Source organism: Podarcis pityusensis, assembly GCF_964106645.2.
Source record: "Podarcis pityusensis genome assembly, chromosome: 5".
Lineage (NCBI taxonomy): Eukaryota > Metazoa > Chordata > Lepidosauria > Squamata > Lacertidae > Podarcis > Podarcis pityusensis.
The window spans coordinates 1705488-1728231 of NC_138032.1; the positions used below are offsets into that span (position 1 = coordinate 1705488).

Here is a 22744-nt window from a genome sequence, read left to right on the forward strand (position 1 = left end):
ATTAAGTATGTAACGAGAGGTACCACTGCAATGCAAAACGGATTAATCGGATCCAGACTTTTAAAAACAACCCCTAAAGCAGCAATTTAACATGATTTTTACTATCTGATGAGACCATTGATCCATAAAATGAAATAATAATAATAAGAAGAAGAAGAAGAAGAAGAAGAAGAAGAATAATTTATTATTTGTACCCTGCCCATCTGGCTGGGTTTCCCAAGCCACTCTGGGCGGCTTCCATAGAAACCAAAAATACAGTAAAATATCACAGATTAAAAACGTCCCTGAACAGGGCTGCCTTAAGATGTCTTCTAAATGTCAGGTAGTTATTTATCTCTTTGACATCTGATGGGAGGGCGTTCCACAGGGCGGGCGCCACTACCAAGAAGGCCCTCTGCCTGGTTCCCTGTAGCTTTGCTTCTCGCAATGAGGGAACCGCCAGAAGGCCCTCGGCGCTGGACCTCAGCGTCCGGGCAGAACGATGGGGGTGGAGATGCTCCTTCAGGTCTACTGGGCCGAGGCCGTTTAGGGCTTTAGAGGTCAACACCAGCACTTTGAATTGTGCTCGGAAACGTACTGCGAGCCAATGTAGGTCTTTCAAGACTGGTGTTATGTGGTCTCGGCGGCCGCCCCCAGTCACCAGTCTAGCTGCCGCATTCTGGATTAGTTGTAGTTTCCGAGTCACCTTCAAAGGTAGCTGCGCATTGCAGTAGTCCAAGCGGGAGATAACTAGAGCATGCACCACTCTGGTGAGACAGTCTGCGGGCAGGTAGGGTCTCAGCCTGCGTACCAGATGGAGCTGGTAGACAGCTGCCCTGGATACAGAATTGACCTGCGCCTCCATGGACAGCTGTGAGTCCAAAATGACTCCCAGGCTGCACACCTGGTCCTTCTGGGGCACAGTTACCCTATTCAGGACCAGGGAGTCCTCCATACCAGCCTGCCCCCTGTCCCCCAAAAACAATACTTCTGTCTTGTCAGGATTCAACTTCAATCCATTAGCCGCCATCCATCCTCCAACCGCCTCCAGGCACTCATACAGGACCTTCACCGCCTTCACTGGTTCTGATTTGCAAATAAAAGCAATAAACAATGTACTGCAGTCGCACAATCAATCAATCAGTAGCTGAACCGGGTTCCACACAGTCACAAAAACAAAAAGAGCTGCAAAAACAAAAACACAAAATAAATAGCAAAAACAGACAGACCTAAGCATAACACTCAGATCGGAAGTCCAACACTAAAAATGGAGCACATTCAGCTTCCGAAAAAGGTTTGCAAACCGGAACACTTACTTCCGGGTTTGCAGTGTTTGGGTTCCAAGTTGTTTGAGTACCAAGGCGTTTGAGAAGCAAGGTGCCACTGTAGTGGGATTCTCAGAGTCCCCCGACTTCCCCCTGCCCCCCTCTTGGCTTCCAACATTTATCTTTTTGTTTTCAACCTTACCACATCTAATTATACTTATCCACACTTATTTAAACCCACATTTAACCTTATCAAATTATATTACAAGTGTTAAATCAACCCTGCTGACGTCTTCAGATATTTACAGTGATCTTTAAGCTACTCAATAAATTTTCCCCCAATCCTTATTGAATTTCTTGTCATCTTGGTGTCTGATCCTCCCCATCACTTCTGCTGTTTTGGCACAGTCCATCATCTTGACTATCCATTCTTCTTTGGAGTTTTCTCTTCTTTCACCCCTGGGCAAAAAGCATTATTGCAGCTTTTGCCAAGGTTGCAGGTTCGATTCCCGTATGAGACAGCTGTGGATTCCTGCATTGCAGGGGGTGGACTGGATGATCCTTGGGGTCCCATCCAGATATATATATATATATATATATATATATATATATATATATAGGCATTTTCTCCAGCATTTGGAGCAGTGGGTTCTAGTCACAGAATCACTGCATACTCTCCAAGTTTGCTGATTTTCCAAGGACAGTCCTGGAATTACAGAAGCTACCCCAGTTTCTGATTTGATCCCAGAATGTTCTGATTCTTCCTTCTTTCCCCCCCGCCCCACCTCCACCTCTCAGAAAACAATTAAAAGCGATGTGTGTCTGTCTCTGTAGGTGGAAAAAACGGAGTCCTGTTTATACTGACAATAAAATTCTTGCACCAAATGAAGGAAATTGCGATGCTGGCATACGAAGCCCTTTCTATAATTTTGGTGGGGAATGTCACCAATCCACTTTAAATTCTTACATTGTATTTCAATATTTAGTTGGAAGCAGCCCAGAGTGTGTGGGGAAACCCAGCCAGATGGGTGGGGTATAAATAATAAGGTAAAGGTAAAGGGACCCCTGACCATTAGGTCCAGTCGTGGCCGACTCTGGGGTTGCGGCACTCATCTCGCTATATTGGCTGAGGTACAGCTTCCGGGTCATGGGGCCAGCATGACTAAGCCGCTTCTGGCAAACCAGAGCAGCGCACGGAAATGCCGTTTACCTTCCCGCCAGAGTGGTATCTATTTATCTACTTGCACTTTGACGTGCTTTCGAACTGCTAGGTTAGCAGGAACAGGGACTGAGCAACGGGAGCTCATCCCGTCGCAGGTATTCGAACCACCGACCTTCTGATCAGCAAGACCTAGGCTCTGTGGTTTAACCCACAGCGCCACCCGCGTCCGTTATTATTATTATTACATTGCAATGCTTCCAAAACCAGCTATTTCTTAGGGAACATGGGAAGTCTTGCTTGACACTGTCTACTCAGAAGTAAGTCCCACTGTATTCAATGCAGCTTGCTCCCAGGGTCAAGACTGGGCAGCCTGACACTGCAAAGTTCAGCATATTTACTCAGAAGTAAGGGTTCACCCTTTAGTAATGTTCCTGATCATTCTCACAGTTTCTTCTTCTTCTTCTTCTTCTTCTTCTTCTTCTTCTTCTTCTTCTTCTTCTTCTATTATTATTATTATTATTATTATTATTATTATTATTATTATTCCAACCCTTTTCCCTGACAAGGACTCATGGCAGGTTACAGATGAAATTGTTGCAAACTATCCCTTCCCTCACACATTTTTACTTTACAACAACCCTGTGAGGTGGGTCGGGTGGAGATGTTTTAATTGGATGAAGGTGACAGGTGAAGATGTTTATAGCCACATCTATGTGTGCGGGAGATCAGTCACAGAAGAAGCTTCCTGGTGCCCCTATTTTTATCCGAGAAATGTTTGTCCCAGAGCTGAATCTCTGGAAGGGACCCCAAGGGCAATCTCTAAAGTGAAAAGTCCCAAACCTTTTCTGCAAGGTGAGTCCCTCCATCTGGCTGATAATTTTGGTTGCCCTTTGCTGAACCTTTGCTAACTCCACAGTATCCTTTCTGAGGTGACCGGCTCTCTGGGATCCTGACAACAGGTGAAGGCTCAGGACCTCATCTTGTGGGATGTAATCCACTGATGCTGTCAAATGCAACATTCCTTATTTCCCTAGCGTGGGCACAGGCAGGGGACATCCAGTCAGGGAAACTAAAATTGTCTATCAGAAACTTCACTCTTGTGGTTTATCACTACAGCAGCTACTCACGTTGGCTTTTAGTAAGGCAGACAGTCTAATTTGTCAGCGCCGAAATGATATCGAGCGTCAGAACAACTTGGCCACAAGAAGGAAATTCTGCCCATGGTATGACTATTTTCCACCTTCCCATTTTGACTCTCTGGCACCCTTTCTGCATAACCTAGCAATTCTAAAATATAGACATGCTTTTACTCTCGCGAGATTGAATGCCTTGCCCTCGGCTGGACTTGAGGGACGATTCCAACAGATTCCACGTGGAAAACGCTTATGGCCCTGTGGAGATGGCAGTCCTGAATCGGTGGTGCATGCCCTTCTGGCTTGCACTCTTCATAAAGACTTATCACCCCTCTTTTATTGTCCATTCCAGGTCGCCCAGCCACTGCCCCAGTGTCCTTTCTCTTGGCAGATCAAAATGAGGAGGTGACAGCAAAGGTTGCAAGGTTTCTAGCTGGGGCAACCAGAATAAGGTCCACTATTTGACTATTGATTCAAAACCCTAAAATGTATTTTATATAATTGACTTTTTTATTTCTGTTCTTTGGGTATTGTACTGTTGTTTTATTGCTGTGGCCAATGGCTGACACAAATAAAAATTCATTCATTCATTGTAACTTCCTATTCCACTGGTCTGGAATATCTCCCTCTGCATGTGACCTGGGAGACGGGCATGACTCTGGCTGACTCCATCAAAGAGCCGAGTCACGCAGTCGTTCTCTCGGTCACTTTTGTCTTTCTATTGTCTTGCTCTCCTGCAGCCATTTTGTTGTCTTAATGTAATTTTGCTGTCTGCTGGCTCTCAGCCACCAGCACATGAGTTCAGACTCCATATGAGATCAACTCACAGTTTCTTTGTGTAACTATTAAGTAAAGCCTGCCTTTCAGGGATCAAATCGTGAGCTGAAATGTGAGCAAACGTTTTGTTACTTTACTCAGAAAGACTCTCGTGTCTTTATTCTTTTAAGAGGGATCAAAGGGGACACTGGGAAATAATCTTAACTAAGAGATTTAAACGAGTCTGCAAACTAGATTCCAGCTATATTGAGGGGAATCTCCTCTGCTTAATCACTCACTAGCATGAGTGAAGGAAGGATAATACTTATTCAATATACCCTTTCCTACTATCCTTAACGGGGACACGGGTGGCGCTGTGGGTTAAACCACAGAGCCTAGGGCTTGCCAATCAGAAGGTCAGCGGTTCGAATCCCCGTGAGCTCCCGTTTCTCAGTCCCTGCTCCTGCCAAGCTAGCAGTTCGAAAGCACGTCAAAGGGCAAGTAGATAAATAGGTACCGCCTTGGCGGGAAGGCAAACGGCGTTTCCGTGTGCTGCTCTGGTTCACCAGAAGCGGCTTAGTCATGCTGGCCACATGACCCAGAAGCTGTACGCCGGCTCCCTCGGCCAGTAAAGCGAGATGAGCGCCGCAACCCCAGAGTCGGTCACGACTGGACCTAATGGTCAGGGGTCCCTTTACCTTTACTATCCTTAACGGGGACGTGGGTGGCACTGTGGGTTAAACCACAGAGCCCAGGGCTTGCCGATGAGAAAGTCGGCAGTTCGAACCCCCGCGACAGGGTGAGCTCCCGTTGCTCAGTCCCAGCTCCTGCCCACCTAGCAGTTTGAAAGCATATCAAAGTGCAAGTAGATATATAGTTACCACTCTGGCGGGAAGGTAAACGGCATTTCCGTGTGCTGCTCTGGTTCACCAGAAGCGGCTTAGTCATGCTGGCCACATGACCTGGAAGCTGTACGCCGGCTCCCTCAGCCAATAAAGCGAGATGAGCGCCACAACCCCAGAGTCGTCCGCGACTGGACCTAATGTTCAGGGGTCCCTTTACCTTTACTATCCTTAACATTCCCACACCTCTTGTTCCATGCGCAGAAGATGGCAAGACTTGACCACTGGGGACGGGACAAGGTCCTCCACTGTCCTCTGAGAGCAGAAGGCTATCTTGGGGGGGGGGCAAGGACCAGCCAAGCAGCACCCAGTGCTCTGTCCTCCAACACCTTCTCTCTGTCTCCTTTGGCAGCTGCGTCATTGTATACAACACCAGGGCTGGTCCAGAGGGGCTTGCAGAGCACTAGCAATGCACAAAGAGAAGACACACTGAAATCCATGGATCTAAGCTAGTCATGCCTATTAACTATGGTGGGTTTGCTCCTCATGGGACTAGCATTGGCTACAACCCACATCAACAGTGCCTCTAAAAAATTTTACACATCACTTGGGAAGACAGGCAAACTAATGCCAGTGTCCTGGAAGAAGCAAATATCACCCGTGTCGAAGGAATGATTCTTCAACATCAACTTTGTTGGACTGGTCATGTTGTGCGGATGCCTGATGATCATCTTCCAAAGCAACTACTCTATTCCCAACTTAAAAATGGAAAGTGCACTGCTAGTGGTCAACAGAAGAGGTTTAAAGACTCCCTCCAGGCAAATTTTAAAAAATGTAGTATAAACACTGACAACTGGGAAACACTGGCTTGTGAGCTCTCCAGTTGGAGAACAGCCTTGAACAAAGGTGTTGTGGGCTTTGAAGACACTCGAACTCAAGACACAAGGGAGAAACATGCTAAGAAGAAGGCACGCTTAGCAAATCCACACCGTGATCAACTCCTGCCTGGAAACCAATGTCCCCACTGTGGAAGGACGTGTGGGTCCAGAATTGGCCTCCACAGTCACTTAGGCAAGTTTTTAATGTTTGATGCTTTATTCTGTTTAATATTCTGTTGGGAGCCGCCCAGTGTGGCTGGGGAAACCCATCCGGATGGGCGGGATATAAATAATAAATCATTATCATTATCATCATTACCACCACCATCATATGATGATGATGATGATGATGATGATGATGGACTCACTGTTAAAACCGTGTTCATGGAATCTTATTTGGCTACGAGTGTTTGCCAAACAAGACAACCCACTGCAAGGAATCTTACTATATTCCTAGTCGGTGGCATTAGGTCTTACTCAGAGTAGACTCATTGGGATTAATGGACCTAACTGAGTCATGCTCATTTATTTCAATGAGCAACCTTGAAGTGAGTCTTGGCTGAAGACCACCCAATGTATCCGCTTCCTTGGGGAAGGGTTGTGAATTTTACTGCCTCATGGACACATCAGTCCCATCGGAGCCCAGGGTGGTGTGACCCGACTCAGCTCCTACTTGTTGTGACAAGACTCCTGCAAAGGAACTTCTGAGACCTGGCTAATGGCAGACCCTTCTCTTGATGGCCAAATGGGGAAAAGAAACTGGGGTTGTGGAGGAGGAAGGAACAGACACACACACATGAGACATGGAGAATGAACTGAAGCACAAAAAGGAAAACTATTAAAATAAGCGTTTTATTTCAATGCAAACTGAACGCAACAAAATTAAAACAAGGTCACTTTTCAAAGCTGATGATATAAGGAAAGGGAGGTGGGGAACTGGCAACGTGTTAACAAAAATGGCAACAAAAAGAGATGAATGGATGGATTCTCAACTGCAACCTCTTTGCCAACCTTATTTTGCCCTCCAGCTGCTTTGGGATATGTATGCATTGCAGCGGGTTGGACTAAATGACCACTGAGGGTCCCTTCCAACTCTATGAGTACTATCAAAGTTCTTTATTGGACAGAGCGGAGGGCAGGGCTTCTCTCCTCCGACAGGCCACTGTAGGGTATGGAAGAGGGCTCTGGAGGACTCTGCCCCATCTCTGCCAGGCCACTTGCTCGCCTGTGTGGAAGCCCTAGTTGCCTATGGTGAGCAGGCTAGTGCCTAACTGCAAGGGTGCTTGGAAGAGCCAATTCATTCACTAGAACATCCACATCAGAGGATGCATGGTCCAGGACTGGTGCACGTAATGGGTTTAGACACTGTGCACCAAGTTTAAATCTTTGCTACATCAAGAAGTTTCAGACCACGTCTCCCGAAACAACAGCCCAGAGGTCAAAGGTCATTTGGGTGTTTCAGGCACAACCTGCTCAACTTATCTTTTATCATGCACATGCTAGAAATGTAACTGATCTGTAACTGATGCTAGAAATGGTTTGGCTCTAGGATGTTCTGAGTCCGCCACAGAAGGCAAGCACCTGCTATTGGCCGCAGACCCTGAGATGTGGGAGAGAAAGGAATCGGGAACCCTGAGACGTCTCTCTGTGTCTTTGTGGTTAAGGACCACACATGGTTCTTCTTTGGCTTGCTGATGTCAGCCGCCGAACATGCAACCCGCCGTCGGAACGAGTTCAGGGATGGAGATCTCACAGCTGCGTAAACGGGCTTTGGAATCCTACAGCCAGTTGCATCGTGGTTTCTGTGTGTGTGTGTTTGTGTGAATTAAGTCAAGAGATGGAAAACTGCTTCCATCAAATCTGAGAACGAAAAGAAAATCCCACCCTGTGGGGCTGTTCTCCCAGGCTCACCAGCAAGAACTCTATGTAAACTTGTCCGTGTGGCTCTCCTGGCAGATTAGAGGCAGATGGCATGAGAAATAATACTGAACATGGGGGTTAAAAAAAAAGAGGTACTGTTCCAAACATGGCTTTTCGTTCTAGAGGAGATGGGAGCAAAGGGAGGCTGATGGGAAATGGTGAAAGGAAAAGGAAACACCCAGACTCTCCTAGGATGCAGGAAAGAGAATGGGGCTTTTGACCTGAAGGCACCCCCCCCCCCACGTCCTTGCATTGCAGGGGGTTGGACTAGATGACCCTTGGGTCCCAATTCTGCAGTTCTATGATTCTATATCGGCTGCTTCAACAGGAGGGCGGGTGGGTGAGGAAATGCAGCCCCCCGCCTTCACGGGGCAAAAAACTCCCTACCTGCTCTGCGTTCTGGGCGGTGGGGGCTTTCAACCAACCCTGGCAGAGTTTAAAAATATCACAGTGGGTCTCTAGGCCAGGGGATCTAGGTAGGGAGAATGGCCTTCAGAGGCCCTCGAGATCTATTGCGCCAAACTGGGGGGCGGGCAAGACCTCATTGCTCCCACATCAACCTGGAAGGATACTGACTCGCTCCAGTAGAAAAACAATTTGGCTTTTGTGGGCTGGCGTCCGAAGGGAAACCGAGGCAGGCGAGGCAGGCTCAAGTCAGGCGCTGGAGGGGAGAGGCAGCCAGGCCCTTGGGATTTGAGAGAGGGTGCCCTCCATCCCCAGAAACCCTCACTCTCCAGCTACGCCTCTCCCCCACCCCAGCGCTGGGTGCTCAAGCTCCCCTTGTCCTCAGACATCTCCCAGAGGAGGCTGGGCAAAGTCCTGCTCCTGCCCGGAGCTCTTGGTCCGGCCGCTCTTGACGGGCATCTCCACCAGCAGTTGCTTCCAGAACCTTCCCCGAGGGTAGCTGGACTTCTCCCCCTGCCACTTGATGACGGTGAGGGCGGCCTTTGCCCGCCTGAGCTCCTTGACCTTGCTCTTCTTGATGGCCTGGTACTGGAGAAGGATCACCTTGATGGACCCTCTGGCCGCCATGTTCTCCAGGCCCGCTTTCAGCTCCAGCAGAGCTTGCGTCCCCTGGAGGACATAGTTGGGGCTCAGCACCACCAGCAGACGGCGGCTCCTCTGGATGAAGCTCAGGGTCTCATCCGTGACAACTGGCAGAGGGCAAGGAGGGAAGAAAACACACTGAGTGGGTTAGGGAAGGTTGGGGCAGGCAGACTGCCCTCCGGCAGCTGAGCCCAGGAACCTGTGAGTTCTCAGCTTCCTCCTTGTGAAGTTTCTAGCCCCTAAGAAAGTCTGGTGCCCTCCAGATGTTGGGAACTGCCATCTCTGTGGCTTATGGGAGCTGCAGTTCAAAACATCTGGGTCTTCTACCGTAATTACTAAACCATCTGCAAATGCTTTCAGTTTAAATTCCTTATTGCCTACCTTTACTCCTCTAATATTTTCATCGGCTCTTATATTACACGTCAGGACTTCTAACACTAATATAAATGATAGCAGAGAAAGAGGACAGCCCTGCCTTGTTCCTTTCATAAGGTTGCATTCTTCAGTAATGGTATTATTAAGAATCAACCTCTAGCCTAGAGTAAATAGTTTCTATTTCTCTTATAAATGTTGTTCCAAAGTTCATTGCCTCTAGCACCTTCAGTATGAAGGCCCATGAGACATTATCAAAGGCTTTTTCAGCATCAATAAGCATCATAAACACAGACAAAGGAGCGTGTGCAAAATGTGAGGAGGCTGCCCGGCCAAACTCTGCTTTTCACCCCAGAGCAGGATATTAATTGGACTCCAGCTGACACCATCCCTGATAGTTGGCTCATTAGTGGTCATAACTGCCTCTTGTGGCAGCGGGTTCCACAGTTTAACTAAGAAGTCCCTCCTTTTATCTGTCCTGAATCTTCCAACATTCACCTTTCATGTGTTAGGGAGAAATAATAATAATTTATTATTTATACCCCGCCCATCTGGCGAAGAAAATCTTCAATCTTCCCACTTTCACCCGGCCATGCATAATTTTGCAAACCTCTATCAGTCCGCCTCTTCCTTGCCTGTTCTCTAAAAAGACCCAAGCTTTCTTCATATTGTTGCTCCGTCCCCTTGATCATTGTTGGTTGCCCTTTCCTGAACCTCTCGGTTGCCTGACAAAACTTTGCATTTGACCCCAGTGCAGGGACAGCCATCTGGATATTTATTTAGACTCCAGCTGCCATCAGCACTGACCATTGGGAAATACTGCCTGGGAGCTGGAGTTTAGCAACACCAGGAGGTCCACAGGGGCCTGACACTGGGCCAATCCTACTATTCTCTGTCACTTCTGGGATAGCTCAACTGGTAGAGCACAAGGCTCTTCCAGGGTCGTGGGTCTTAGCTCCACGTTGGGCCAAAAGATTCCTGCCTTACAGGGGGTTGGACTAGATGAACCTTGTGGTCCCTTCCAGCTCTACAATTCCATGATCATATTCTATGTTTATACCCCCTATTCTCTTCCCAATGAGACATGTACCAGAACTCCTTATCCATCTCGTAAGAGACAAGGACCTTCCAGTCACTGGGGCATCTCAGTGTCTCATTTTGGTGCTTTTAAACTTAGTCATTTCAACTTTGTCCTTTTTGATCCTGCTGTCTTTGTGCTCTGCGGAGGCTTTTAAACATTTATGGCCCTCAATTTTCTGCGTTCCTTTCTATTTTAAACTGTCAACAGTTTCTCGCCATCCACCAGACATGCCTCTAACTGAAGCTTCAGGGAACTAGCGGCGAAGATCAACTGTTGGCCTCAGATGCAAAACCTCCTTTGGATCAAAAGATGCACACACACACACACACACACACACACACACACACAAATTCAGTTGGGCTCAGGTTGGCATGCAGGTATCTACCAGCAATGCCCATGGAGGGCTCTCTGGGGTGCAGTGGGGACCAGAGAAGACCTTCAGGGGTATGTGGGGCCTGAGGTCCCCCACAGAAATCAATTTTCTGTCCTGTGTCCCGTTCCGAGTGCCACCATCTTAGGAGGAAACCGACAAGCTGGAAAATGTGCAGAGATGTTCAGAGGCCTGGAAAGCAAGCCTTGTGAGGAACGGGTGAGGGAGCTGGGTAGGTTTAGCCTGGAGAAGAGAAGACTGAAAGGTTGATATGACAGCCACCTTCAAATACCTAAAGGGCTGCTCCATGGAAGACGGAGCAAGGATCCAAACCAATGGATTCAATTTCAAGAAAGGAGATTCTTGCAGGAATAACCTTCTGACAGTAAGAGCTGGTTGAATGGACTTCCTCAGAAGGTGGTTGACTCTCCTTCCTTGGAGGTTGGATGGCTCTCTGTCAGGGGCCCTTTTTGTATGATTCCTGCAATGCAGTGGGTTGGACTAGATGACCACATGGGGTCCCTTCCAGCTCTCCAATTCTTAAGCTATTATCTATGATCATTCTTTTCCCACACAGTAGCTATACCAGAGGTGGAGATCTGGGTCCAGCTGATGGTCCTCCCACCCCCAGCATTGGCCAAGTTTGACAGGCGGATGGAGCTCCTCACCTGTCAATAATCTGGCACCACAAAGCAGTCAGGCGACCTGTTTTTGCCTGTGCAGTTTGAAATCAAAGCGGGGGCGACAAACGCACAGCGCTCTGCTAGCTCCGAAGACCAGCAAAGCACTGTGCTTTGAAAGCCCCACATCTGATGTCACCTACTGCGTAACCCATATACGTAATTTCAGCTAGTTCCTATTTTTTTTTCCCTCTGACGGAAAAGTGCCGTGGCGACTGTCGCATCGATTAATATTACGCACAAAGGCGCATCCATAATTTACAGGCGTTCTCCAAAGATAGGCATTTCACGTTTAATTAAATCCCTTCTCCTCGTAAAAAAAAAAGTTTCCTCTCCAATTAGACGGCGTGCAATTGATTATGCACCAGGATCCGAAATAAACTGAGATGAGGGAGGCGATGCATTGCAGAAACGGAGGCAAAGCAAAGCATGAATGCTAGCTATGCTCTAAGACATGGGTAGGCAAACTAAGGCCCAGGGGCCGGATCTGGCCCAACCGCCTTCTCAATCCAGCCCATGGATGGTCCAGGAATCAGCATGTTTTTACATGAGTAGAATGTGCCCTTTTATTTAAAATGCATCTCTGGGTTATTTGTGGGGCACAGGAATTCGTTCATTATTTTTTTTTTCAAATTACAGTGTGGCCCCCCACAAGGTCTGAGGGACAGTGGACCGGCCCCCTGCTGAAAAAGTTTGCTGATCCCGCTCTAAGATCATTCTGAGGATCAGATGAAGCTGATCTGTCCGGCTCAAGATTGCCTACACTGACTGGCAGCATCTCTCCAGAATTACAGGCAGGGTGGGGGATGATCCTTCCCTGGAGATTTTCAAGCAGAGGTTGGATGCTCGCCTCTCAGGGATTCTTCAGCTCTGATTGGACTTTAGCTCTGCGCGGGGTTGAGCTAGATGACCTCCAGGAATCTCTTCCCACTCTAAGATTCTACGAATCTTTCCCAGCCCTACCTGGAGATACTTCCATGGGTTAAACTTGGGACCTTCTGCGTACAAAGGTGGCCCTCTGCCCCACTGAGCTATGGGACTTCCTCATTCTTGTGGCTTTCAGGACTCGGAAAAGATGACTAATAACAGCTAAAAATGAACGAGGGGATGAATGAATTCTTTCATTGTTCATAAACTTCCTTCCTTTCCCCCCAGTAGCTGGGCTAAGAAATCCAGCTGGGCTAAAAAACATCTGGATTGGGGAGCAAATTATGCAATGCCCAAAACTTCCCCCTTGTTTGCACAAATCCCTAATGTGAAATTTAAGTCGCCTGGAGGAAATCTGGGGGTGGCTAAGTTTGAGACCTGTCCCCCCCCCCCGCCACTTTTGAAGTGGGAAAAGGGTGTATAGGACCCTGGCTGAAGCTTTTCTGCCCCCAGTCGCTGATCCCTAAGGAGCTTACTTGCAAACTCCAGCCTGCAAGGGAGAAGATAGAAGGACACTGAGCTCTGTCACGTGCTGACATGGGGGTGTCTCCTGGGTAACGTACAGTGGAGAACATCAAAAAAAGAACAGGGAGAGGCTGCAGGATCAGACCCAAGACCGATCTAACAGAGGACATGAAGGGAACAGCCCTCTATTGCTCTTGATCTCCAGCAACAGGTACTAAGAGACAAACTGCCCCAAAATTACTGTCACACAGCAAACACCTTCTGTTTTAACTTTCAGGCACCTGCGGATTTTTCCACATTCAGGCAATCGCTTCCACGATGCTTCATTGACTCCTGCTTTCAACTGTTTAAATATATGTTTTGACTGTATTGCTTTATGTGGCATTTTTCCATTTCCGCCGTATTAAGCAGTTGGTCCCTTTCCTTTGGGACGCGGGTGGCGCTGTGGGTTAAACCACAGAGCCTAGGACTTGCCGATCAGAAGGTCGGCGGTTCGAATCCCCGTCATGGGGTGAGCTCCCATTCCTCGGTCCCTGCTCCTGCCAACCTAGCAGTTCGAAAGCACATCAAAGTGCAAGTAGATAAGTAGGTACCACTCCGGCAGGAAGGTAAACGGCGTTTCCGTGCGCTGCTCTGGTTCGCCAGAAGCGGCTTAGTTATGCTGGCCACATGACCCAGAAGCTGTACGCCGGCTCCCTCGGCCAATAAAGCGAGATGAGCGCCGCAACCCCAGAGTCAGCCACAACTGGACCTAACGGTCAGGGGTCCCTTTACCTTTACTTTTACCCTTTCCTTTCTTGCCCTGATCTGGCCACAGTGATCCATGTGACGGTCACCTCCAGGCTTGATTATTGTAACTCGCTCTGTGCAGGGCTGCCCTTGAAGCTGTCCCAGAAACTCCAACGGGTGCAGAATGCTGCAGCGAGGCTCCTTATGGGGTCCTTGTCATGGGAGCATATTCACCCAGTGCTTTACCAACTGCACTGGCTCCCGGTGGAGTCCAGGGTCAGGTTTAAGGTGGTGGTTTTGACCTTTAAAGCCCTATACGGCCTAGGACCCACATACCTACGGGACCGCCTCTCCTGGTCTGCCCCGCGGAGAACCTTAAGGTCCACAAATGACAACACTTTGGAGGTCCCAAGTCACAAGGTGGTTAGACTGGTCTCAACCAGGGCCAGGGCCTTTTCAGCACTGGCCCCGACTTGGCGGAACGCTCTGTCACAAGGGACTAGGGGCCTGCGGGACTTGACATCTTTCCACAGGGCCTGCAAGACAGAGCTGTTCCGCCTGGCCTTTGGTTTGGACTCAGTCTGACCCTTATGGTTTTGATCTATGGGCTACTATTAAAATGAGGCTGCATTTTAAATTGCATTTTAACCTGTATTTTAAATCCCCCCCCCATTATGTTTTTATTGTAATTTTACTGGTGTAAGCCGCCCTGAGTCTGGCTCTAGCTGGGGAGGGCAGGGTATAAGTAAATTATTATTATTATTATTATTATTATTATTATTATTATCACTTTGATTTCTTTCTTTTTTAATGAAATAGCAGAGAAGATGAAAAGGTGGTGAAACAGAGGCAGGGCATCACTGTCTCAGCATTTTCTTGCCTTCCACTCTCCCTTTCTTGGCCCAGCAGCCGGTCCTCACGGTGGCCGACCAGCTGCCTGCTGGAAACCAGCAAACAGGATCCGAGCACATAAGCAACTCTCGCCTGCTGTGGTTTCCTGCGACTGGCATTCAGGAACATCGCTGCCTCCGACTGCGGAGGCAAGGAGATCCCACCCTGCACAGAACTGAGAACGCAGTTGTCATTTCCCTGCGCAGAGGGGCTGCCAGACCAGCTGTCTTTCGCCAGCTGCAATGCAGTGTGTTCCTCATAGAATCATAGAGTTGGAAGAGACCACAAGGGCCATCGAGTCCAACCCCCTGCCAAGCAGGAAACACCATCAGAGCACTCCTGACATATGGTTGTCAAGCCTCTGCTTAAAGACCTCCAAAGAAGGAGACTCCACCACACTCCTTGGCAGCAAATTCCACTGTCAAACAGCTCTTACTGTCAGGAAGTTCTTCCTAATGTTTAGGTGGAATCTTCTTTCTTGTAGTTTGGATCCATTGCTGTGTGTCCGCTTCTCTGGAGCAGCAGAAAACAACCTTTCTCCCTCCTCTATGTGACATCCTTTTACATATTTGAACATGGCTATCATATCACCCCTTAACCTCCTCTTCTCCAGGCTAAACATGCCCAGCTCCCTTAGCCGTTCCTCATAAGGCATCGTTTCCAGGCCTTTGACCATTTTGGTTGCCCTGCTCTGGACACGTTCCAGTTTGTCAGTGTCCTTCTTGAACTGTGGTGCCCAGAACTGGACACAGTACTCCAGGTGAGGTCTGACCAGAGCAGAATACAGTGGCACTATTACTTCCCTCGATCTAGATGCTATACTCCTATTGATGCAGCCCAGAATTGCATTGGCTTTTTTAGCTGCCGCGTTCCTTTTATGCTGCTAATTTTAAAGTGTCCAGGATTCACTGCAGACGCAGTGGGGCCAGCCAGGTTTGCTTAAACATGAAGCTAGTGTGGCAGCACCTACACTTTGGAACTCCCTGCCTCATGATACCAAGCAGGCACCTTCACTGCATTCTTTTCGGCACCCGCCCAGACGCACAGAAAATGCTGGCGCGAATTTTAATCTATTTTTGTATTCTAAAATAATAATAATAAAAATCCTTCCAGTAGCACCTTAGAGACCAGCTAAGTTTGTATTTTTAAAGGGACGCGGGTGGCGCTGTGGGTTAAACCACAGAGCCTAGGACTTGCAGATCAGAAGGTCGGCGGTTCGAATCCCCGCGACGGGGTGAGCTCCCATTGCTCGGTCCCTGCTCCTGCCAACCTAACAGTTCGAAAGCACGTCATAGTGCAAGTAGATAAATAGGTATCGCTCCAGCGGGAAGGTAAACGGCGTTTCCGTGCGCTGCTCTGGTTCGCCAGAAGCGGCTTAGTCATGTTGGCCACATGACCCGGAAGCTGTACGCCGGCTCCCTCGGCCAATAAAGCGAGATGAGCGCCGCAACCGCAGAGTCGGCCACAACTGGACCTAATGGTCAGGGGTCCCTTTACCTTTTGAAGTTTGCATTTTGAGTTTGTGTACATTTCAATGCATTGCAATTTGCTTCCTGGTGTTATGGTTTTATTTTTCCGTAAACTGCTTTGAGGGTGCCCCCTTGCCACCCGCATTCAAGCAGAGTATAAATTTTATGAAATAAAAAATAAAAATAAATGAAGACGAGAACGGAAGCGCCTTCTGGATCAGGCCAAAGGGGGGGGGCATCTAGCCCAGCGTCCTGTTCTCACAGGGACTGACCAGATTCACCAAAGGGAAACCAGCAATCAGGATTCGAACACAAGACTGGTTTCCAGCAACTGGGACTCAGAAGCATTTCTGCCTCCAACTGTAGCCATAAAAAGAGTAGCCATAATTAGACCCAGTTCTCATCTGCCTGACATGCACCTTGCATCACCGTTAAAACAAAGCTTTTATATTTCACTAAGGATGTTTCTTACATTGGCATGATTACATAGAGGGGAGGATGAATTTTTAGGGTTGGTGGGTTTCCTAAGACAGTTCCTCCCTGGTAGTCTCTTCCAGAATCTCATTTGGGACACAGCGCCATTGCTCTCACCGAAAAAGCGCCCCACCCCTATCAGCCAGGACCGGGGGACGAATCTGACAGAGATCTTGTGCTGACCTGCACACGGGTTGGCCTAGTCCAGTGGTTCTCAACCCGTGGGTCCCCAAATGTTTTTGGACTACAACTCCCATCATCCCTGAGCTCTGGCCTTGCTAGCTAGGGGTGATGGGAGTTGTAGTTCAACAACATCTGGAGACCCACAGGTTGAGAAAGGTAAACAACGATTGCCCTAGTCAATTCAGAGGACGGAGAGGACACGCAGACAAAGGGAGCGTGCCTGTGGATCAGCTTCCCCTATCAAAATGGGAGTGGGGGGCTACATCCTGCCCGGGAGCTGGGAAACTCTGTGCACTCATACCAGAGCCCTGCAAGGAAGTGCTAGCGGGGGGGGGGGGGGGGCGCAGATATGCCCTACAAAGTGTCAAACGCAAGCCGGTGGCAGGACTTATCCCTTTGCAGGAGCAAAATTCTGCAGCTGCTTTTAGATAATGAATGCAAAGTCGGTGTGAAAGTGTCACTTCTAGACAGCAGAGAAAGCAGGGGGGGATCCCACTGCAGCTCTGAGGGGGGAGGCATACTTAACTGGAAGAGATCCCAAACCTGGTGTTGCTGGGCAAGGGCTTAGCCACAATTTTTGTTAGGGGGGCAGCCCTTTCGGGGGGTTTTTTTGGGGGGGGGAGAGTCTCAGTTAACTATGTATTTTCATTGGGGTTTTTGGGGGGGGGAAGGAATGCCTTTCCCTGCCCCTCTTGGCCACATCCATGCTGCTGAGTGGGTCTCCTTTGGGGTGGTCCTACCCCAAGAGAATGCCTGGACAGGGGCAAATGCCTAATTCATAGACTCATAAAATTATAGCCTTGGGAGGGACACCAATGGTCATCTAGTCCAATGCCCTGCGATGCAGGAATCTCAACTGAAGCACCCATGACAGATGGCCTGTCATGGCTAAAAATTGGCCGCTGTTTCTTTAATGCTAAAAGAACTAAGTCAGCTTGAGTCAGTGGCCTACAATGACTCTTGCAACCTTTCACCAAATTGTTATAATGTTAGTGTTTGGTGGTGTGGATTGGTTGGATGGTAGAAAGCTGGTTGTGTTTGGTGTGTGTAAAAGCTGTCACTCATGGTTGGAGAAGAAGACTTTTTAAGAATAAAAGCAGCAATACTCTGCAAGAATACTCTTTCTCAAAGACTCTTTTGTGCCAACTAAGGTCTGAGGACCAGGCAAAGGAGTAAAAAGGAGGTCAGAACTTTTTGTTTTCCAAACCATTCAACCTCTGCTTAAAATCCTCCAAGGAAGGAGAGTCCACCACCTCCCAAGGGAGACTGTTCCACTGCTGAACTGCTCTTACTGTCAGAAAGTTCTTCCTGATGTTTAATCAGAATCTCCTTTCTTGTAACTTGAAACCATGGGTTCGAGTCCTACCCTCCAGAGCAGGAGAAAACAAGCTGGTTCCTTCTTGCAAGTGGCAGCCCTTGATATATTTGAACATGGCTCTCATATCTCCTCTCAGTCGTTTCTCCTTCAACCACTCCTCATAAGGCTTGGTTTCCAGACACTTGATCATCTTGGTCGCCCTCCTTGGTTGCAGACTTTCCAGTTTATCAACATCCTTCTTAAATTGTGGTGCCCAGAATTGGACACAGTATTCCAGGTGTGGTCTGACCAAGGCAGAATAGAGTGGGACGATGACTTCGCTTGATCTGGACCCTAGACTTCTGCGGATGCAGCCTAGAATAGCATTAGCTTTCCTTGCTGCTGTGACTCCAAAGGAGTCTTGGGATAATTCCCTTCCTGCCAGTTCCTCAAGAGGATGGCGTAATTCTCTACCTACAAGAGAGACAAAGAGCACAGGATGCTCTCTAAGAAGCCAGAGATGAGCTGACAGCAATTTCATGCGTTGCCAGGCTCCCTTAAGAATCAGATCCACTTAGACTTCAAAGTGAAAAGGCAGAGTTCGGCTGCTTTGAAGTAAGAGGGGAGAACAAAACACAAGCAGGGAAAACAACTTTGCCACCCAGCTGTGCTCAGCAGGAGAGAAGAGGCTGAAGGGCCACAGGACCCTCCTGCAAAGACCCTGGGAAAGGGGTCAGGAGGAGGAGGAGGAGGGGCACAAGACGCAGCTTGCAAGGCTGCACACACTGAGGAACTCAAAATGCCAAAATATTTGCAGTCCAGTCCTTTGCATGTCATCCTCACATATATTTTATTGTATTTTTAATATTTTGTTAGAGGCTGAGGAAACCCAGCCAGATGGGCAGGGAATAAATAATAAATTATGCTTGTGAAACATGGACCACTTCTAAACACCATCTCCAACTCCTCAAAAGATTCCATCAACGGGGTCTCTGAAAAATTTGGCGCATCACTTGGGAAGACAGGCAGACTAATGCCAGTGTAGTGGAAGAAGCAAAGATCACCCGTGTTGAAGCAATGATTCTTCAACATCAACTTCGTTGGACTGGTCATGTTGTGCGGATGCCTGATGATCGTCTTCCAAAGCAACTACTCTATTCCGAACTTAAAAATGGAAAGCGTAATGCTGGTGGTCAACAAAAGAGGTTTAAAGGCAAATCTAAAAAAAAAAAAAAAAAAAGGAGTATAAACACCGACAACTGGCCGGCAAGCACCCCAGTTGGAGAACAGCCTTGACCAAAGGCACCATGGGCTTTGAAGACACTTGAACTCAGGACGCAAGGGAGAAATGTGCTAAGAGGAAGGCACGCTTGGCAAATCCACACCGTGATCAACTCCTGCCCGGAAACTAATGTCCCCACTATGGAGGGACGTGTGGATCCAGAATTGGCCTCCACAGTCACTTACGGACTCAAAATCTTGTTTATGGAAGACAAAAGCAACTACTCTACTCCAAATTTAAGAAATGCGCTAAGAGGAAGGCACACTTGGCAAACCCTCACCATGATCAACTCCCGCGTATGTCCCCACTGGGGAAGGACGTGTGGATCCAGAATTGGCCTCCACAGTCACTTACAGACTCATTGCTAAAACCGTGTTTATGGAAGACAATCTTACTCAGCTACGAGGGCTTGCCAAAGAAGAAGATAGATGATAGATAGATAGATCATCATTATCACCATCACCATCAATAGGATCTGCTGCCAAGAAAGCTGTGCCTGGGACTGCCTCTTAGGTTTTTCTGTTCGGACACATGTACCATTCAATTCCATGGAGCCGACTCTAAGATATACGTATATATTACGCATCAGGAATGGTTGAGGGAGCTGGGGAGATAGGAGAGCCACCTTCAAATATTGAAAGGGCTCTTCCACAGAAGATGCAATGCTCTGCCCTTGCTTTTGGAGGCTCCCCCCCCCTCAAAAGTTGCAACAAGATACTGCAGGCCTTAATCTGCTTCGCGCACCTGCTGTAAGTTGCAGTTGATCAATCAAAGGATGAAAACAAACATAAACTGAGAGATTAAAAAACCTCAGGAACAATTACAGGAGGGGCAGAGTCTGCCTAACAATGAGCTAGCGGGTGAATGAGTGATAAATATGCCTGTCAGATGTGGTGTAGTCTGGGAGAAACGCAGTGCACCTGCAGAGAGGCAGTGGGGGTATAGTGGTTAGAGTGTCAGACTAGAGACCAGGGTTTGAATCCTCGCTTGGCCACGGAGTTAAAGGGTACATCTGCACCAGTGCCAGATTTATGTACAATCATACCTCGGGTTACAGGCGCTTCAGGCTGCGTTTTTTCAGGTTGTGGACTGCCGAAACCCGGAAGTCCCGGAACGGGTTACTTTCGGGTTTTGGCGGTTGCGCATGCGCAGAAGCGCCGAATGGCAACACGCGCGTGCGCAGACACACAGACGTGGGTTGCGAATGTTGCAGGTTGCCAACGTGCATCCCATACGGATCACGTTTGCAACCCGAGCATCCATTGTATAAGCTCTAGCTTAGGGCCCCACTCTCTTGGAGGCCCCCAAAAAAATTAAAGGAAAAAATAACCTGGATGCACATTTCCAAAATATAAGATAAAAAACAAATAAAATAAAACCTACCTACAGCAACCGTGTTTTGTGTTGTGTAGGCTCCCATGGTGTAAGTCATGGGCCCCGCCTGCTAGCCTGCTTCCTCAAATATCACTGGTTTGCTCCTTTCTATATATAGAGTGCCTACATTTTGCATGGACTGTTCGCATGGCAACATGTGCAAAAAGCTATAGGTACCTATGAGGTCCATCAATTGCCATCTAGCATATATTCAACAACAAAAAACAGGAACAATTTGTTGTTGACAAAGGACAGCTGGACATAGAAAGGGCCCCATTACCTTCAGGAGCTTAGGGTCTTGTCAAACCTAAATCCGGCCCTGACCTGCACCCACTCTGAGAGTATGAAAAGGAAATCAGTGAGAGGGAAAGAGAGTTTGCAGCTCTTAACTGAGGGATGGAACTCTGGATATTGCTGAGCTACAACTCCCATCTGCTCTAGCAAACAAGGCCAGCGGCCATGGGAGATTAGGAGCTGTAGTTCAGGAACATCTGGGGCCAAAAGTTTCCCCACATCAGCCCCTTGTGAGTGGTGGAGGGGACAATTTGGGAATCACTGACTTGGGAGGGACCGTAAAAGTCATTGAGTCCAACCCCTGACAATTTGGAGAGCATAGCCAGAGAGGATCCCTGAAGATCTAGTCTGGGATCAGGTTGTTTGAAGGACTGCCTGTCCCTGTATGAAGCCCACCACTAAGATTTAAAAGATTGGCGGGCAATAGAGTCATGGTCTTTTTGGTGTTGGCCTCTTGGTCTTGGAACTCCCTCCCAAGTGATATCGAATGCACCTATTTTTTATGTTATTTATTTTACGTAGGATAATTTAGAAAATCATTTAAATCAAATAATTCCTGTGCAGCGTACATTAAAACCATCACCGCTCTATAAATAAAAGCAGGAACATTTTAAAATGGGCGTACCTAATTGGTTTTTGCATCTGGGTTAAGCTTGCTGAAACAGATTTTTTAAATAAAAAAAGCGCAGGTGTCTAAAACTGCCAAACTTTAATAGGCAGGCTACTCTTGGGGTTGCTGTGCTGAAAGCTCAACTCTGCAAAGACACGGAGCAAAAACTGTTTGGCCCGTGTGTGCAAGTCCTGCAGACCAAACTGGTCAAATAGGAACATGGAGGGCAGGCTTTCAAAAAGGCCATGAAGACCTTTCTGCTTCCATCTTTTTGAACTAATACACTTGGCCTGCTTTCTTTAAAGAGGTTATTTATGATTCTGTGGCATTCCTTTTTTAGCTTATTTCGTTTGAGGTGCTGCGTTGGGCTGCAGAGAGTTTTTAGACTTTTGACTTTGCAACTGTAATTAAATTTTTAAAAAGTATTTCAGTACAACTGAAACTAATATTACGCAAGCTGCTTCACAGGAGCAAAGGAAGCTCGTACGGAGTCAGAGCCTTGGTCAACCCAGCTCAGGGTTTCTACACTGACTGACCATCTTGGCTGGGAGTCTTGGAAGACCTGCTCCCCGACTTGAAATCCAAACTCTTCTTCTTCTTCTTCCCCACCTCCCCGGGCTTTGCCTGGAAAGGCAGCATATCACAAAATACCAGAAATTAAAAAGTACATAGTGAGACCCAAGGAGTGATCATCTCTGTAACCGAAACTGGGGAGAGGAAGAAGGTGAGGCTCTTCCAAGCTAGGAAGGAAAGAAGGGTGGCAGTCTGGGATCTGTAGGAGCTGAACGAGGATGTTGGGGGGGAGGACACAGAGAATGGCAGCCTTCCCATCTCGTCTAAAATAGCAGGGGAACAGAAGGAGCAGAGCAAAAGCTTGAGGGCGTGGGGGGCGGATTCCATCTGTCAGAAGACATCTGTGACTAAGACCGGGAGGAAAGGAGAGATCGTTGACGGCAGCCACCGGGCTCTGTTCCCTGAATCCCACGCCCACCTTTCCTCAGCCTCCCCTGTGCTCTGTTTTACGGAGGTCATGAACTGGCCACCCGTCAGCGATGCTTTAGCTGTGATTCCTGCATTGCAAGGGGGTTGGACTGGATGACCTTTGGAGTCCCTTCCAACTCTACAATTCCATGATTCACAGGACAGTGATGGATGCAACAGGTAGCTCTTTCCAAAGGCTCTTTGGAACCCCAGGCTCATCCTGCCGGGATGCTGTGGAGTTGGGAAAGGATCACCCAAGAGCACCAAAATGATCAAGGGGATT

General features: G+C 48.1%; 1 protein-coding gene across 6 annotated transcripts in view; it reads right to left on the minus strand.

Annotated features, from left to right (window-relative positions):
• The window catches only part of IL1RAP (interleukin 1 receptor accessory protein), a 102465-nt gene that overhangs the window by 1355 nt on the left and 78366 nt on the right, over positions 1-22744 (minus strand). The window contains exon 12 of one of the 6 annotated variants that reach the window (XM_081007484.1): positions 7547-9089. The exons of the other annotated variants lie outside the window; for them this stretch is intronic. Coding sequence (XP_080863610.1) covers positions 8722-9089 — 368 coding nt within the window. The 3' untranslated portion in view covers positions 7547-8721. Of the gene's footprint in view, positions 1-7546; positions 9090-22744 lie in introns of those variants that run through there. 6 annotated transcript variants of the gene reach the window in all.